This window comes from Rhinolophus hipposideros (assembly GCF_964194185.1).
Source record: "Rhinolophus hipposideros genome assembly, chromosome: 6".
NCBI classification, from domain to species: domain Eukaryota; kingdom Metazoa; phylum Chordata; class Mammalia; order Chiroptera; family Rhinolophidae; genus Rhinolophus; species Rhinolophus hipposideros.
Genome location: NC_138052.1, coordinates 101,115,135 through 101,133,972, shown reverse-complemented (window position 1 = coordinate 101,133,972; position 18,838 = coordinate 101,115,135). Strand labels below are relative to the sequence as shown.

At 51.1% G+C, this 18,838-nt stretch overlaps 1 protein-coding gene across 6 annotated transcripts in view; it reads right to left on the bottom strand.

Annotated features, from left to right (window-relative positions):
• Positions 1-18,838, bottom strand: part of FARP2 (FERM, ARH/RhoGEF and pleckstrin domain protein 2) — a 100,206-nt gene that overhangs the window by 4,508 nt on the left and 76,860 nt on the right. For 4 of the 6 annotated variants that reach the window (XM_081052448.1, XM_081052453.1, XM_081052449.1 and 1 more), the window contains 8 exons: positions 18,253-18,428; positions 15,478-15,567; positions 14,963-15,096; positions 14,441-14,522; positions 10,569-10,806; positions 7,904-8,034; positions 4,550-4,618; positions 3,881-3,970 (listed from right to left, as the gene is read on the bottom strand). In XM_081052448.1, the coding sequence (XP_080908574.1) occupies positions 3,881-3,970; positions 4,550-4,618; positions 7,904-8,034; positions 10,569-10,806; positions 14,441-14,522; positions 14,963-15,096; positions 15,478-15,567; positions 18,253-18,428 (1,010 nt within the window). The remainder of the gene's footprint in view (positions 1-3,880; positions 3,971-4,549; positions 4,619-7,903; positions 8,035-10,568; positions 10,807-14,440; positions 14,523-14,962; positions 15,097-15,477; positions 15,568-18,252; positions 18,429-18,838) is intronic. The other 2 variants (XM_081052450.1, XM_081052451.1) reach the window with 1 other exon arrangement.

The following is an 18,838-nucleotide window of genomic DNA, read 5'->3' as shown; positions in this document are numbered from 1 at the left end:
AGATGTTAGCCTTCCCCTAAGTTAATATGGAAGTTTATAGCTGAGCACCGCATGACAATGTTTCGGTCAACAACAGACTGCAACAACAGCCTCAGATGTTCCGTGTGTCGTGTTCACAGAAGATTGTATTGGAGCTGAGAGATTCCCATCGCCTAGAGACACCATAGCTGTCATAATGTCCTAGCACAATGCATTCCTCCCGCGTCGAGGTGATGCTGGCGTAAACACACCGACTGTGCTGCCGGCTGTATAAAAATGGAGCAGATAGAATTATGCACAGTACGTACACTGATGATAATAAACAACCGCGTTACCAGTTTATGTATTTACTGTGCTATACTTTTTTCATCATTATTTTAGTGTACCCTTTCCACGATTACAAAAAAGCTTGCTATAACACAGTACGCTGTTACACCACCAGTAGCCTCATATGTTTCGTGTTTACTGTGTCTTTTGATTGCATTATTTTCTCTTGTGCTTTATGTAGTCTCCTGTTGTTTTATAAATTGAGTGCAGCCAGAGTGCAGTGTTGAAAAAGTCCCCAGTCGTGCACAGTCATGTCCTTGCCCTTCACATCCACTCACTCCTCACTCACTTACCCAGAGCAACTTCCAGTCTGCAGGCTCCATTCATAGTAAATGCTTACACACATGAACCATTTTTTATCTTTTTCCCCCTATTTTTTATCTTTTATACCATATTTTTACTATACCTTTCTGTTTAGATCTACACCTACTTAGCACTGTCTCACGATTGCCTACAGTGTTCACCACTGTATCGTGCTGTGCAGGCAGGTAGCCCAGGAGTGGTGGGCTGGCGCATGCAGCCCAGGTGTGTGGGAGGCTGGACCATACGGATATGTAGCTGCCTCTGTGGAGTTCGCATAACGACAAAATCACCAAACGACACACAGAATAGACTCTTGTCATCAAGCGGCGCATGACTGTAATGCAATTTCAATAGAAATCCCAGTGGTGGTTTTCGAAGGACTTTGATTCTAAAATTTATTTGGAAGAATTAAATCCTTGAGAATAGCAAAAACCTTTTTAAAAGGGAGGACGAATAAGGGGTGAGACTCACCCCTATAACACCACAGATCAGAGTGGGGCCTGATGCTGGGACAGAGAACGCCCAGAAAGAATCCAAGTGTGCCAACAGGCTGTTTATGGCAAAGGCAGCTCCTGAAATCAGTGAGAAAATGAAGGATCCAGAGAATAATGGGAAACCGACTACATGGGTAGAAAATGCTACATCCCAATCTACTAATATCCAACAAAATATTTTAGGTAGATTAATTAAATGAGAAAAGACTTTCTGAGCTGGTATCAAGGAGAGAAACTGTAAAGGAAAAGATGGGCAGATCTGACTACATAAAAACATCCAAAGGGGCAGCAGGATGGCTCAGTTGGTTAGAGCTCAAGCTCTCAACAACAGGGTCGCTGGTTCAATTCCCACGTGGGCCAGTGAGCTATGCCATCCAAAACTAGATTGAAGACAACGAGCTGCCGCTGAGCTTCCGGAGGGGCAGCCGGATGGCTCACTTGGTTAGAGCGCAAGCTCTCAACAACAGGACCGCCAGGTCAATTCCAGCATGGGATGGTGGGCTGCGCCCCCTGCAACTAAAGATTGAAAACGGTGACTGGACTTGGAGCTGAGCTGCGCCCTCCACAACTAGATTGAAGGACAACGACTTAGAGCTGATGGGAGAAACACCCTGTTCCCCAATATTCCCCAATAAAATAATAATAAAAAAGTCCACATTCACTCCTTTAACAAATATGTGCCAGATGCTGTTCTAGGAACAAGACAAACACAGTCCCCGTCCAGATGGAGTTTGAATTCTGCAAGGTATAAAAGCGAACTGTAGGCAAAGGAAAAAGGAATCAGTAAGTGGGAAGAGCATCTGTGACCTGGAGGGTTGGCTGGCATCTTTATAAATGTTTCACAAATGTATATGAAAAGCTAACAGACCATGGAGGCCAGAGTGACAGACACGCACGAGTACTTCCTAGAGGGAAGGCACAGGGTGCCAAGAGATGGACTCAGCCGGCCTGCTGATTGGCCCAGGGTCATCAAACTGGAAAAGAGGAGGCAGAATAAATCCCCAATGCTCCCCAAGGCCATGGGAAAGATGCAGATTCCGGCACACTTATTGGGATGGTCAAATGGTGTTACGGCCAAATAGCAGTCATACTCGAACCATGAAACCAAGTGTACACTATGCTCAAACAACGCCTTTTGGAATTTATCTCAAGGACATAATTAAGGATGTGTAGGAAAACAGATCCAATGGTGTTATTTCTAATTCTGAAAAACTAGACGCAGCCAGCATGCCCAGTACAGGGAACCAGTTAAGTAAAGCAGCTGGGGCCTGGCTCCCCGATGCACTGCTCGTCTCTACTCCGTGAGGTGGCAGAGGCACAGGGGACACAAAAGGAGGTTTATGACAAAGCGCTAAGCAAAACCAGTGCAGGTTACAAAACTTCTTGTAAAGGTGGGTCCACTGTGGTGGCAGAAACACTGATCCACACATGAAGCCAGAGGGCATGTCGCAAAAGGCCGACAGTATTCATTACTGGTTGGTAAAACTGTGAGTTGTTTCTGTTTTACATTTTCAGTTATTTTTTTTCTACAATGAAAATGTAATGTTTAAAAGTATGCTTTAACAGATGGGGTCTGCTTCTAGAGATGGCAGATGAGCTCACTCAAACCAATGAATGGCCTGTCACAGACACCCACAGAGGCTGTGGCACTCGCTGGCAGGGGAGGCCGTGCTGAGGAACTCAGGGCCGAGAAGGGCCAGACGCCCTTGAAGAAGACGGGTGGACATTGCTCTGCGCTGCGGTAATTGGACCAGGCGAGCCAAGCACAACAGAGCAGAGCACGGTGGGGCCCATGGAGACCTGGACAGGAGGCCTGGCAGGTCTACAGGTGCTCTGGGCCGATGGCACACCTTTATGGCTAACCCTGAAATTGGCCTCCTGTCTTTGCTGCTCCCAGTCGGGTTCTTGGTGGAATGCAGGTTAACACTAGAGGGCAAATGGAGAGCACGTGGATGTGTGTGAGGGTTGCTCCACGACCTACAAACACTGTCCTCATTGGGACACAGAAAGCACTGACCACACAGGAGAAGGCAGACAAACTGGATCATGTTAAAATTAAGAATTTCTGCTCATCAGAGACATTGTAGTATCACTTTGCGCCGGTGACAGTGGGGGACATGGACACGCCCCAACAGGCATGTGGTGTGCACAGTGCTCCCAGGGCAGCAGGACAACTAATGGCCCAGGTGCAGCAAGGCAGCGGACACAGAGCTTGCAACTCTTCATGAGGCCACACAACTGACTCAGTGGAGGGACCTCACCCATGATGTGGAGGGCAGAGGCTGGGTGCCAGGCTCCCTGGGAACTTCCGAGCCCGTCATGCACTGCAGCCTGCCCTCTCACAAGTGGTGATGGTGTCTAACGGTTTGAAAGCTGTGCGTGTGCATGTAATATCTAGTTATAATGCCACGAAGAACAAAAAATTGTCAGTGAAAGGAGATACAAATGTAAAAGCAAAAAAGTAAAAACCCTACAATCTCAAGAACTGGTGGCTCACTTCTCTCTCTCAAAAGTTGTGCCAGCCCCAGCTCTCTAGCAGCAGAGTGGCCCCAGTGCCCGCCTGGGGCTTTTATTGTGTCTCCCACCAAGGCACAGGGCTCCCTAGGTGTGTGGCCGGTGGACAAGGTGAGCAGGTGCTGGCGGTGACCACAGGGCTAAGTCTGGAAGGCCCAGGAAGGGCCGCAGGGTAACCGCAACAGGTGGGAATAGAGTGAAGAGCCCGGCAGTGCTCTGAGGCAGCAGACCTGACCCCCCCAGAGCCCCGCCCCAGCACTCACCAGCATGCCGCGGAGTGGAAGAAGGCCTCGGATCCGGAAGTGGCTGGTCCCTGAGACACCTCTGCTTGTGTACAGCAACATATCTGAGAACTGAGTCGGGAAGCTTTAGATAAACGCATTTCAAAAGTAACAAGGTTTGAACGTCTTAACTGTCAGACAAAGTTCAACTCCAAGGGCCCTTATGTGGTTATAGGATCTATTCAGCCTGCTGGAGATTTTTGGCAAAAAAGCAGTTTATATTTCATACAATCATTTCTGACCAGAGGTAACTAGTAACCACATGATGCAGTAGACGTCTTGCACCAGTTACTCCTTATTCCAACTGCTCGGGTCTCAATCAACTGACAGGATGTGAGAAGGGAGTGGATAAAAGGAAACCTGGTGGCAGCAGGGAGGGCCTCAGCTCCCAGAGTCAAAGCTGGAGAGCAAGACCCTTTGAATTGGCCACTGGCAGGAGCAGTCATCGCTGTGGCTACAGGCGCATGCGCTTTTCTAGCCTCTGGCTTTTGCTCATCCTGCACACAGGTGCCCGCAACCCAGAATAAGGAAGGCGGTGGGCCCAGACTGTTTCCTGCTACCCTCACCTGGCTCCTATCTGACTTTGAGGCTGCCTGCCTGGCCAACGTGCTGGCACAGCTCTCCTCACAGAGCCACTGGCATCCCACCTACCAGAAAGAACATTCTCTGCTGCAGGCCCTTCTTGGTGAGCTTGTGAAGGCAGCCCTCGCGGATGAACTCCTGCAAGACAGGATGAGGTCACCATTTGTGCTTCTCTGAGCCCGTCCGGGTGAGACACGTGCTCAGCGGCGTCCTCCTGCCCAGACGCCCAAGGACCCTCTGTGCCTTTCTACCTTCCTCCCTCTTGTCTGCTCCTTTGGTCACCCGGTTCCTGTCTAGGTGCCAGCTAACTCAGTCCCCAGACTATCTGCTGAGCACCTGCCACTGTGTCTCACCGCAGGCCGGCTACGCTGGGGGCCACCATGTAAAGCAAAGGGTACTGTTCTTATTGAGGAGAAGCTTTGGAAGGTTCAGCCATGGAGATAACATCTGAGCTCAACTTGGGGAAGAACTGGGCAGGAACAGCTTGAGAATGGGAGGGAGGACGATGAGCACACGTGGCCCCCAGGAGGCACTGGCGGCTGATTCACGTTAGTGGCCACACTGCCTTTGGACAAGAATCCCTAGTATTCAAAGGCTTCACAGCCGAAGCGGGGCTCACGTTGCTGGAGGACCGTCCATGCTGTGTCCCGGGCCGTCCTTTGTGGAAAGAAGAGGGCCGGGCCATGAAGGGCCTGGCCCCTCCCTCCAGAGCCTGAATGTGTCTCCAGGACCGGGGTGGGGGGGACCACTGCCTTGTGCCTCCCCATCCATGCTGGAGCACCAGGCTCCGCACCTCTGCCTCTGATGACAGAGATATCAAACAGGCCCCAACAACATGCGCTGAGGGCGGAAAGCGAGTGTCCTGGCAACCCCACAGACTTCTGGTTTGGACAATTTCTGTTATTGTCTGTTATTGTCTGTTATTCCTTTCAGACAAGTAGGTGCGTGAGCTTCGTGCCCTGAGGACACGTGTGAGGACCCTGTCACAGCAGCCCGCAAAGGACCTGTATGAAGCACAAACAGGAATCCTGGACAGATCCGGTCACAGCAAGAGGAGAACCAGCCCAAACCGAGCCGCCAGCCCTAGAAGACCAGGAGGTGTACACAGCTGGGCTGGGCCACCTGTTACGCTCTGGCCCTCACTCCAAACCCGGAGCCGGTGCTGCTCCCACAGGCGACAGGCCCCCAAGGCTGCAGCAGCGTGTCACCCTTGCAGAGTCAGCTTCACTAGCCCTCAGAGGCCCAGGGACCCTAAGCAGCAGTCCCAGGCCCACGGGTGCCTTCCCCACTGGGTTCAACACTCTCCCCAGCCTTCAGGGGACCTGCTCCACAGTCTGCCCCATTGATACGTCACGGTTCTTCTTATCTTTCACCTTGTCGGCCACATTCTTACCTGGTTGACAAGCCTTGCTCTGAACTGCCTCTGCTGAAACACCTACTGTGGGTTGTTTCTGACTGATACACACATGTAACTCAGGGAGACCAGGAACCCTGGGTATGAAGACGAGGCTTTGGAACCCTGACTAATAAAAACCATTATGGCCCAGCAGCTACTTCATGCAAGGCACTGGCCGAGCAGCTGACTGATATCAGTCCCCTTGCCATTACCTGGGACCCTCCATCTCAGAGAGGGGGCCCAGGCTGCACGGCTGGGGAGAGCTTGAATTCCAGCCTTGCCTCCAGAGCCCACCCGGTCCCTGCTCTGTGGGGCTACTTGTTTTTGTTTTTTTGTCCCTTCAGTGACAGTTCCCTGGGCCACACCTATAAGTCACTGCATGGTGTGCATGGGGAAGCCACCATGTGTAACAAGGGCCCTGCGGATCTCCAGGAGCTTACAGCCAGCAGCATTACCAGAGCTATGGAGACAAAGAGAGACATGAAATGGAGCTGTCCGGCACCGGAAGCTCCAACTCCAGAAGGGCAGGCCCTCCGGATGTTTCAGTCCTAGTTCATTTCTTTGAGCTCATGGTCGCACACTCTCGGTAAATTCTACCAGGCTCACACAGAAACATAATTTACACATCCATACTCCATGACATGTATGTTTGTGTTGAGACAGGAAACATCCCCCTAAAACTCTTTCCTTATGTGGACAGTACTGAGTTCAAACCAAAAAGCATTAGTGATAGAAAGTAAGCAGCCCAGTAGATATGTATAGACACATGGGGCAGAGTTGGGAGTTCAGAAATAAATCCACACATCTATGGCCCATTGAGTTTTGACAAGGGTGTGAAGACATTTGAATAAATGGTGCGGGGACAACTGGACATCTACATGGAAAAGAATGAAGTTGGGCCCCTACCTCACACCATCTACAAAAATGAACTAAAAATGGATCAAATCTAAATGTAAGAGCTAAACCACATGAAACTTTTAGAAGAAAACACAAGGTTTAATTCTTCACACCTTGAATTAGGCAATGGGTTCTTAGCTATGACACCAAAAGCACAAGCAACCAAAGAAAAAATAGATAAACTGGATTTTATCAAAATTAAAACCTTTCATTTTGTAAATGACATTATCAAGAAAGTGAAAAGACAACCCACCATACAGGAGAACATTTGAAAATAGTACTCTGGGGAGGGCCTGGTATCCACAGTGGATAAAGAATCTCACAACTCAAAGGAAAAAGACAGAAACCCAATTAAGAGATAAGCAGAGGGTCTGAATGGGCATTTCTCCAAAGAAGGCAAACAAATTGCCAATAAATACATAAAGATGCTTGACATTTGCCATCAGGGACATGCCAAACACCAGATAGTGAGAATCAAGAAGAGAGAGGAGATAGGGAGAACTCCGAACCCACAACACTCCCGGAGGGAATATAAAACAGCGCACTTTGGAAAATTCTGGTAGCTCCTCAAAATGTTAAGCATAGAATTACCCCATGACCCAGGAATCCTACTCCTAGGGTACCCAGAATTGAAAACACACGTCCACACAAGGATTTGTACAAGTGTTCTTGGCCGCACTAGTCACAAAAGCCAGAAAGTGAAAACCACCCCGCATCCATCAGCAGACGACTGTGTCCAGAGAATGGGGTACTCCTCAGGCACAAAAAGGAGTGAAGCACTGAAACATGCCACATGAATGAACCTGGGAAAGATGATGCTGAGAGAACGAAGCCAGTCACACAGGCCACGTAGTATAAGACTGCGTTTAGGAGAAATTTCCAGAACAGGTAAATCCACAGACAAAGCAGGGACGGAGAGGGGCATGGAGTGACTGCTAACAGGTATGGGGGTTCTCTTGGTGATGAGAATGTTCTGGAATTAGATAGTGGTGATGGGCGCACAACCTTGCGAATATACTATGAACCACTGAATTGCACTCTTTGAAAGGGTGAGTTCTGTGGTACATGAATTATCTCAATCAAAAACCAAGAAGTAAGCAGCTTGAAAACTTTCTCAAATAATTACTCACCCTGCCCGGAGCAATGAGGTTCTCTATGCCGACCAAGTCCCGCTGCAGCTCTGTCAGCTTCTGGAGGTTCTCCAGCCGGACGAGGCTGTGTTGGAGCGTGGAGGTCACCTCCGTGATGACTTTGAGGGCGTCTGTGTGAAGAGACCTCTCAGTATAAGCACCCAGGCGGGTGGGTCATGGGTGGCACAGAAAAAAACTCTCCACCTACCTCTTTGTGACAGGAAGTGGCATTTTAAAAAGGCACTTTTAATTCAAGGAACATTCTACCCAGACTCCTCACAGGACTGCCATCCATGGTTTTTGACTGCCAGGCACAGCAAGTGCAGGTCCCTGCACATGACCCGAAACTTGGACTTGTTCAGCCTGCACTGCTGACTAGTTAACACACAGGTGTGGAAAAAGAACTGTCCTTGTAAATAACCATTTAATGTTATGGGCAAAACAGTATTCGTTCTTTAGGAAAAATCATTTCCTACAGTTTAAAGTCTAAATCATTTGCATCTTTAAAGCACTGTAATTTTCTCCTTGAATGGAGGAGCAGATGCTAATCTTACAGTTCAAGCAAAGTTATGCAAATTTAGAATCAGGAAGTGTACAGATGAAACACAAAATCAGACATGGAGAGTGGTCCTCAGAGCACGGGCCAGGCTACACTGGGAACAGCTGCTGGGCCAGACCTGGTCCTGTCCCAGGATGCAGTGACCACATCTTGTCTCCTTGTTGCAGCCACTCCTGGTGACCCTGGATCTTCCCATCAGAACTCTGGCTGACTGCCTGGCTACAGTGCCTTGTGGTGCCATGAACCACAGCAGATGTCCACTCCCCGGGCTCCGCCTGCCTCTCAGCTCTAACCCAAAAGTCTGCTAGAGTGAGGTTGTGTGACCACTGGCTCATTTCCTCTCCAGGGGAGGGGACAACACCTGCCTCACAGCTCTGATAAAGTCATATCAGGGAGCACATGGGGAGATGAGTTATTCCTTCATAACTGACACGTTCTAAGAGCCTTGGTGCTGCCACCACAGGTACTGACAAATGGAGTCGGCTCCGGGCAGACTCCTGAGCTCTGGCCCGTCACCTGGCCCGTCATCCCTCAGGCCCAGCTCAAGTCTTAGTGACATTGTTGGCAGAGACTCTCTTCCCTCTGCTTGTTCACTGCAGGCTGCCTGGCCCCATGTGTGCGCCCTGGGTGGCACCTTGTCCTCAGATGCCACATGGGTTCGCATTGCATGTGAGCTGGCCCTGGAAGCTGCCAAAGCTGGGGAGGCACTTCAGGCCTGCTGCAGGGTTGCTGTCAAGGGTGCCACCTGGGCCTGGGTTTCCACAGAATCAGTGTGATGCTGATAAACTGTCAACACACACTTAGCACACACTTATTTGAATGAAGGACAAAATTAAAATACAAGGCCACTTTCTCTAAGTCTCAACCTAAAGGTACCCCATTTTTTCAACAGGTTCAAGCTCAAGCTCTTAGGAAGATCAAAATGGCTGGTAGTATCTGCACCCCAAGGGGCCTTCCTCTGAGGGGGTTGGGGGAGGGCATTGTGCTGGGAAGGGGCTCCGACCACTGTGGTCAGCTGAGCTCCATCAGCAGGATTCTCCTAGCCTTCCAGAGACGGCTGGGGGCTGAAGCAAACCTGTCCAGTTGCCAGTTAGCGATACCATGTTGTGTTAACAATTTACAAGGCACTTTCAGAAATGCAGCCTCATGTGGTTTTGGCATTAGCCCATGCGATGGGTTTTACTGATGAGGAACATGATGGTAGTGAGCGGGCGGGCATGACCTCCCCTGATGACCTGGGAGGGGCCACACCTCCTCCCAACACTGCCTGCCCACAGTTGACCATGGGGAGAAGGCTGACCATGGGGAGCATTTTAAACAGGCTGCATTTATTTATTTTCTTGAAAATGCTTGGAAATGTTTTTGACAATTTTGTCTTTTCCTTTTTAGCAAACACAAAACACTTGCTTTTAGAATGAAGAAGAGAATTGTCAATATTGTATGATTCATTTTGTTTATTGTATAGTAGAAAAGTGTCTTATTTATACCCACTCACGACAATGGGAGACCAGCTAGAAGGAAATGCTAATCTTTCATCTTATACTTTCAATGACAATGGCAAGTTTACTTGTAAAAACCTCTGACAGACTCATGTCCTGCACTAAGTTACATTACAATTAGAAGTCACATTTGTACGTTGAAAAGGTCAGGGTTTATTCCTTTGTCCTTTTAAGACACACACACAAAGGACAAAGTCCATCTATGGCAGAAACCTTTAACAGACCACCCTGGCCCAAATGTTTGCATTTTGGAGCCAAGGCTTCCAGGACAGACATGCCCACAGGCAGCAGGTCACTCTGGGGGTACACTTCACCCTCCAGTGCACTTGTGGGGGCTCTGCCCTTGTCACAGCACCCGCTCCCTGTGACCAGTCCTTCCCTCTGTCTTGCCCCAGGGTGGTGGGGCTGAAAGACCAGGACCTCTCCCCTCCACCAGCCCGGGGGTGGCGGCCAGACCTGTCCACTGCATACCTGGATCTCTGGGGTGGAGCCAGCGCACCCTGCGCTCCCCAGGTAAGGGAGCCAAAGCCTTCAGGCTTGCCAAAGGGGCTCCTAAGCAAACAGCCATGGCAGTTGTAGCAGGGTGGGGCCTGGTGCCCGTACTCACCACGGCAGTCAGCGTAGTCATGGTGCCTGGGAGCATAGTGCCCACACAGCCGGCTCAGCAGCAGGCGGTACTGCACCAGCCGCTGGACGGGCTTCAGCAAGAACGTGTTGAGAGGCAGGTAGCAGACTTTCTGGAGCTCAAATTCTCTGTACACTGTCTCCAGTTTCTTAAAGCGTTTGGTTGCCTTTTCCAGTTCTGTCAGGACCTCATCGTGCCTTTGGAAGTAGCTGGTAAACTGCTGTTGAGGCATGAAAGGGGGGCCTTTAGGTTCAAAGACCTGGGCGAGGGTTCAGTTGGCATGCAGCCTGTCTGTCTAGATGGCATTCCCAGTGTGGGTGTAAATTACTAGCTGGACACTCCAAAGGGCAGAACAGAGAAAAATGGCCCGGTGCACGTCAGCTGGGGCTTTCCAACCTCCATGGAGTTTGTCCTGCCTCACCTGAGACGCCACCCCAAACAAACTTCATTGCAGACAGGAGGGCGGGGGCTTGGCCACAGCCACTCACCAGCACTCACTGCTGACTGGCTGCACTTCTCATGTGGTGAGTGGACAAAGGGATTTCTCTCCACTTTACAGATGAACAACTGAGGCTGAGTGGGTTGTAAGGCACCTCATGTGACGCAAACATGAGCTCTGGGCAGGGGTTAAACAAACTTCGCTCTCGCTCTGCCCTCAGGACCTGGGGGAGGCTGCTCTCACCCCCACTCCAGAGTGGAGGAAAGCATTTGTCGACCCACGTATACTGACGTTTTACTCCTGACAGCACAAAGTGCACACATGGATTTGGAGTGTTACACATATTAGACTCAGCTAGTCCCTATCTTCTAGAAGGTTTCTAGTATTAAATCAGTTTGTTTTAGTGAACATTGCAGATGACTTACGTGGTATGATAAGCTCAATCAAACAGATTTGTGTATATTTTGATTTGAAATTTGTGTAGGTGCTTTTGGGATAGGTAGAACTTACTAAATAATCACCTGGCTCTAAAAACCAAAAAAGTGTCAGGGTGAAAACTGGGGCTCCGAGCAGCATGGAGCTCTTCTGGTGGGGCTCTCTGAAGACAGAAGTTATCGATCCTGCAGCTCCCTCGGGTTTCTAGATATGAAGTGGGGTCTGGAAGACGGTCAGAAATGTGGCTTGATTGGGTCAAAGGGGGGACAGGCCTGAAATGGAGGTGGTAGCCAGCCTAGCGAATGGGCACAACAGTGAAGGCTTGAAGACTTGGAATGATGCAAGCAGGTGGGGGACTGAGGTGGCAGGGACTCCAGTTTCATGGCTGGATGCTGCAGAGCTGCCAGGATAGACGTGGGGGCGGGACAGGCCCATCCCGGGTCTGTTTCACAAGACTAAGGCCCCTCAACAGTGAAAGCACAGCCTGCTGATTCCAACTCCTGTGATACTGGTCCTGACGGGGGGACATCTCACCTTCCCCACATGCTGACCCGGGCTACCTAGGGTTACCCCTTTTGTACTTTCCCTGGCACATTTCCTTTATGAAACCCTAATGCCTCCGAGGAAAAACACTGAACTATGAGCCCAGGAGTAGAGTGGAAACAACCCCCAACGGTAGCCCTGACAGGCTCCACGCAGTCCTCTGCAGAATGCTGAGCTCAGCCAGAGCAGCAACTGCACATGGGCCAGGGGCTCATGAGCCATTGTGAATCGCAGTATGGATTTCAGGGAGCCAACCCTCAGCACACTCTTCCTCTCCGAGGCTGCTCTGAGGTCGTAATTTCCTGACGAGAAATATGCTCTGAAGGGAACACCATCATGAGGGGAATGTTGTTGTGAGGAGAATGCTGTTCTGAGGGGAGCACCCTACTGAGGGTGCTGTGTGCTGACAAAAACACTGTCCTGATGAGAATGCAGCTCTGAGAAAAGTGATGCTCTGAGGGGAAACCTGCTCTGAGGGAGCTCTGTCTTGAGGGAAGCACTTTCTTAAGGGACAGCGTGTTGAGGAAAACACTTCTCCAGGTGAATGCTGTCCTGAAGGAACACAGTTCTGAAAGAAACGCTATTCTGGTGGCAATGAACCCTGAGGGGACCGCTGCTCTGAGGAGAATGTTGTCTTCAGGGACACACTGTCCTGTGAGAACACCGCACTAAGGGCGCTCTGTACATAGGGTATGAAGTCTCGATGGGAACCCTGTCCTAAGGGGAATGCTCCTCTGAGGGAAATGCTGTGCTAAAAGGAATGTTGCTCTCAGAGGGGTGTGTCCTGATAAAAAGGGCTTCCTGAGCCTAATGTGGCCTGAAGGGGAATGCTGCTCTGAGAGGAATGCTGTTTGCAGGGGAACTCTGAACTGAGGGGAGTGTGGTTCTGAGGGGAACGCTGCTTAAAGGGGGACACTGTTTAAAGGGGAATGCTGTCCTAAGGAAAACACTGTCCTGAGAAGAATGTGTCCTGAGGGGAATGCTGTCCTAAGAGCATCACTATCCTAAAGGGAACACTGACATGAGGGGAAAGCTGGTCTTAAATGAGTGTTCTCCTGAGGGGAACTTAGATGAGGGAAACACTGTCCTAATAAAAGGTTGTCTAATCAGGAACTTTGTCCTGAGGGGAATAATTTCATGAGGGGGAAACTGTCCTGAGGGGAACGCTGTCCTGAAGAAAATGTCCTAAAGGGAGCACTGTGCTGAGCAGAAAGCTGCTCTGAGATGAGTGCTGTCTTGGGGGGAACTCAGCTGAGGAAAACACTGTTCGGAGAGGATGTTGTCTTGTCAGGAACATTGTCCTGAGGGGAATATTGTCTGAAGGGACACACTGCTCTGAAGGGAATCCTGAGCTGAAGGTAATGCCATCTTGAAATGTATTCCGTTCTTAGGAGAATGCTGCCCTGAAGGAAATGTTCCTGCAAAGGGGGTGGTGTCCTGGGAGGAACACTGTTGTGCAGGGAACACTGTCCTGAGGGGAACGCAGCTCTGAGGGGAACACTGTCCAGAGGGAAACAATGTGCAGTGTGAACACTGTCCTGAGGGGAACCCTGTCCTGAGGGGAAAGCTGCTGTGAGATGGGTGCTGTCCTGAAGGCAACTTAGCTGAGGAAAAGACTAGATAGAACTTTGTATTGTCAGAAACATTGGCCTATGTGGAATGCAGCTGTGAGGGAAACACTGTCCTGATAAGATGTTGTGTTGTCGAGAATGTTGTGTTGAAGGGAATGCTGCTCAGAGGGAAAGGAACACTGTTCTCAGGAGAAGAGTGTCCTAAGGGAAAACTTCCCTGAAGAGAACACTGCCATGAGGGGAACACTGTCCTGAAGGAAAACTGTCCAGAGGGAAAAGCTGCTCTGAGATGAGTACCGTCCTGAGGGGAACTCGGCTATGGGCAACACTGTCCTGATAAGCTGTTGTTGTCAGGAATGCTTTTGAGGGGAACACTGTCCTGAGGAGAATGTTGTTCTGAGGAAGACATAGTCCTGTGGGGATGCTGTCCTGAGTGGGACGCTGTCCTGAGGGGAAGACTGTCCTGAGGGGAAAGCTTTCCTGAAGGGAACATTGTCATGAGGGGGACAGTTTCCTGAGGGAACAATTTACTGAGGGGACAGGTGCTCTGGGATGAGTGCTGTCCTGAGGGGAATCTGCTCTAGGGGAATACTATCCTCAGGGGAACACTGTCCTGAGGGAGACACTGTCCTGAGTGGCATGTTTCCCTGAAGGGAACGCTGCCCTGAGGGGAAAGCTGTCCTGAGGTGAATGCTGTCACGTGGGAAACACTGTCCTGAAGGGAATGCAGCTCTGAGGGGCACACTGTCCTCAGTGGAATGCCGTCCTGAGGGGAACACTGCCCTGAAGAGTCACAATCCTCTGGGTATTGCTGGTTTCAAACCATCAGTCGCTAGGCCTGGAGTCACTGCACAAACCCAAGCTACCTTTAAGTGATGCATGTTCCTGAGTAGGACATCCCCGATTCGCTGATGACTGCCTGTGGCATGGGTATTGGAAGGTCCTTCCCTGAGTAGAGATGGAAAAATATGGTCAAAAACTTATGTACGCTTATGAGACTCATTTTGGTTGTACTAGTGTGACCAGCTGTTCTAGTCATAGCCAGAAGGGCAATGAGCTGCTTCAAGGGGAAGCCGGTACTTGACAAACAATTATTACATTTTTGGCCATTCTTGAAAGATGGTAATCAGGCAAAAACAGGATCATCTACTTTTAACTTCCTTTTTTACTTTTCTGGCATAGGATGAATAAAAGTGATTGTTACAGGCTTACTCCTCCCCACAAGTGTTAAAAATAGACTTCAATGAACTAATGGTTCTTGTGCGTTAGTTTCTGAAGCCAGGAAATTCCAGAAAGCAGTGATGGTGATGAGGGTGGCACTGCCCATGTAGGGACCCAGAGCGTGCGGGCTGCCCACATTGGGGTCCAGGGCCTTTGCAGGGTATTACCAGAGTGCCAGCCGCTGCTCCACCTCACGTAGGAAGCCTCTGTGGAACTCGTAGATGGGGTCTATGTTGGAGAAGAGCAGGGTCATCAGGTCTGAAGGCATGGCGTCCTCCTTGACCACTGCACTGCGGAACCACTGCGGGAAGAGTTCAGGGTGACTGAAGGAGCTCACTCCCGAGGGTCTATGGCCACAGGACATGGAGCACTGACCCCAGAGTCCTGTGAGGACAGTTCAAATCAGTGCTACATCTGTCCTCTTGGCTGACCACCAAATTTTCACGATATAAGCAAACAATTCTGGATGAAAAGCTTCAAATGGATACATTCCCAGTTTTACAAAGAATTGGACCCTACATGCTGACCTGTATTAGACATGTTTTTAAGGCAAATATATTTCACCGAACATGTACACTTAGATCTCATGATGACAAGAGCTATTTTTGACGAGGGCTCTTCTGTCTCTGGTTTAGATTTGAGAAGCATTAAGAAAATCAAAATAATGACTTGGGTTCCATACCACAGTAATAACTTCTAAATCCTTCAGGTATGTTCGTTCTGTAGCGAGAATCTCCTTTGCTATGAAATAGGCCTCGTCTGCTCCCACACACTGCAAGAAGCACAAGACAGTGTGAGCATGTGTCGGTTGGCCATGTCACTCACGTTCCTAACACTTGCTCTCTTCTGCTCCAGTTAACATTGTCACACAACAGTCATCCATAATTCCTGAAGGGATTTTCTTCTGAGTAAAAACATAAGGCAGTGGTAGCTCCCTCACACGTTTTCTCATTTGTTATTTTTTTTGCAAAAAGAATGGCTGTTCAAACATTGACACGTATTGAAGAGTATGACTGGTTCTGTACAGATTCCACTGCCAGAGGCATGGCTGGTTAACACACAGATCCATGAGTATGTGCGTATGTGCGCATAAACCAGTAAGGCTGACTCACAGTCATCACAATGCCGCCGGACAGTGCAGCTTCTAACTGTGCCCCATGTCCGAGCACTAGGTGGCTGACGCACTGGGTAGGAGTGCAGGGCCAGAGATAGCCCAGCCCTGGAGCTCTGCCTGATGTGCAGATGCTGGCAGGCAAGTCAGTGATGACGATGAGGCACCTTCAGGAGCAGGAAAGCCCCGCTAGCCCAGCTTCAGCCTCCTGCAAAGCACTGTCACATGCTCAAGCCAGGCCAGGGGCTTCATCTTGTCTTCGGAGGACCCCTGCCCACCCTGAGCCTCAGCCTGGCTGAGCCCTGCTTGATGGCCCCTTCTCCATCTTCCCTAGCCTGAAGACACTGGTCCTGCTCCTTCCCTGCATACTTTTGCTCCTCCACCAGGCGGAGGACTTTAGAGACCAACCGTCCCCATGGCTGCCATGGCTGCCATGCAAACAACCCCAACAGGCACCTGGGACGTGCCCAGGAACGGAGGTCCCTGTCCTTGAGCTGATGGCCTCCCAAGAGGAAACAGCAAGAAGCAATGCACAGGCTAACGGGGAAGTTAGCTACCACAACAGAGAAGTGGGGTGGACACAGAGCTGGGGGGGCGGGTGGGCAGCAGTCTCTAGCAGAGTGACAGGCCACCTCCAGGAGAGGGTGAGGCTGGTGGCTAGTGGGGCTAGGGGGTCACGGATGAGGGGGAGGTGGGCAAGCTGGTTACTGATCTGGAAGGCAGGCATCTTTGGAGTGGTGGCTGGGACCTCAGGATGAGCCTGGGTGCTTCACTGAGAGCACGTTGGGAGGGGCTGGCTGAGGCTCATCAGGAGACCTCTTCCCACTCAGGCTGTGCAGTAGGGGAGGGGAGTGGCATGATGAGGGGTGGGACCCGACACTCTGAGGGTCAAGTGTTTCTGTGGGTGGAGGTGTGGGAGATGGAGGAGGCCAGGATGACTGTGGTTTTGGGCCCAAGCCAAGGGGAAAAGCCATTGACCCCTGCAGGTGACAGGTTTGGGAGGAAACCTGTAGTGGTCAGGTTTGTACCTAGGAGTTTATGTGCTTTAGACTCCAGCCCGCGAGAAGCAAGCTGGGCGAGGTCTGCGGCTGAGAAAGGGGGGCTGACCTTTGGCAGCCCACATCTCCTTCCTTGTGCCCCCTGCCCACCGGATGGAGGTGGAGACAGAGTCCTGAGGGGTGGGGGCTGGCTGTAAAGCCTTGACCATGGAAGAGGCACTGGGCTGGAAGCCAGGCCATGGCATGCCACTTCACACAACAGTTCAGGGGCTGCCCTGCAGTTCAGGGGCTGCTCTCACTATAGTGACTTCAGGGGGACCCGGTTACCAGGAGGAGTGTCTGATGGAGGCCTCGGAAGGGCTGCACCCCACAGCTGAGGAACCTCACGTGTCTGCAGTGGTAGCCCTGGACAGAACATGCTGTCTTTGGCCCATTCGTGATGGAACAGTGGAGTGCTGAAGTCCTCACGATGACAGCTGCCTCATGTGACAGGCACCCGTGAGGCGGGGTGGCGGGGCACCACCCGGGGCCCAGCCCACCTGGCCTGGCTTGCGTCTGGGGACCTCCACTCCCTGAGAACAGGAGGTTCTCCCTGGGCCAACACAGTCCATAGCTCATTTATTTCACTCCTCTTCCCCAAACATTCCCTGGGCCCTTTGTTCTCCCTTGTGTGCACCCACAAAGCCACCCTGCTGACTGCGTTGACCACAATGTCACCCAGGCATAGATGAGGGCCCCGAGGCCACGGGTGCCACTATCTTTGGCCATCGCCTGGGCCTTGAGCTCCGTGCTCTCTACCTGACCTCTTGGTGCCTGCCTCACTCCCATCCCTGACAATAAACAGAAACCCGCAAGGGGATTGCCTCCACTTTCCTAAACCCACATGCCCCATGCATCCCCCTCTTCTGGCAAAAACACTCCTGTGTGGGCCCCACCCACCTCCGGGACACTCCTCCGGGACCCACTCACCTATCAGCCCGAATGCCTCCCCTGACTGCCCCCAGATAAGACGGGTCCCCAGCAAACTCTCCCTTAGCACCAGACCCCCTCCCAGTCACTTGGCAGAGGGCTCCCCCAGGTCCTACCTGTTCCCACATTCCCAGAATCCAGCCCAACACTTGGAACCCACGGGTGCCAGGAACTGTTACAAAGGTCCCAGATGAGTCCCAAAAAGTGATAGGAGGATCTCAGGATGAGGTTTCACTGGGGAAGCCTGCCCACCATCTCAGGGGTCAGGGGAGTGTGGGCACAATCCCCCCCACCCCGTCCCACCCTCAGGCCTCCCAGCCCGGAAGTTTGCAAACACAGGCCCACCAGCAGCCAGCCCTCCACTTGGGGCGGTGCCCACCTGGTGCTTCAGCTCCTCTTTGTCCATCTTGGGTCCGCCAGCATCGCTGAGGACAGGGCTCAGGAGTGGGGATGAGCCCTGCTCAGCAGGGCCCAGAGTCACCTGAAACGCAGGGCTCAGGCTCAGTGGGCTCTTCCGGGTGGAGGGAGAAGGCTGAGGACTGTCCATAGAAAAGCCTGGAATTGAACGGGGCAGGGGACGGAGCGAGAAATGAGAAAGGGCCATCATGCGGGCCAAATACCACATTTCTTTCCAGGAGTTAGCCAACAGTAGTCTGACACCACCACTAGGAACTTTCTGGAAACTGTGTAAGTAAAGCTGCCATCACATGCAATTTTCAATGTGACATAAAGTGAAAATGAAAACAGGTTGATAGCCGATCAATCTGATTTCATAGACACCAACCATAGGCATTTGGACCCCCTGGACTCTGTGGTTCTAGGGGCTTCTCTTTGTTCTAAAGAGGATGCAACTGAGAAAATAAGCCTAGGGAACAGGACCAGCAGGGAGGGCACCCTCTGTGTAAGTGCTAGAGACGTGTCAAAATGATACTAATACAGCTGGAAAAATGTCTCTTTTAAGGTCA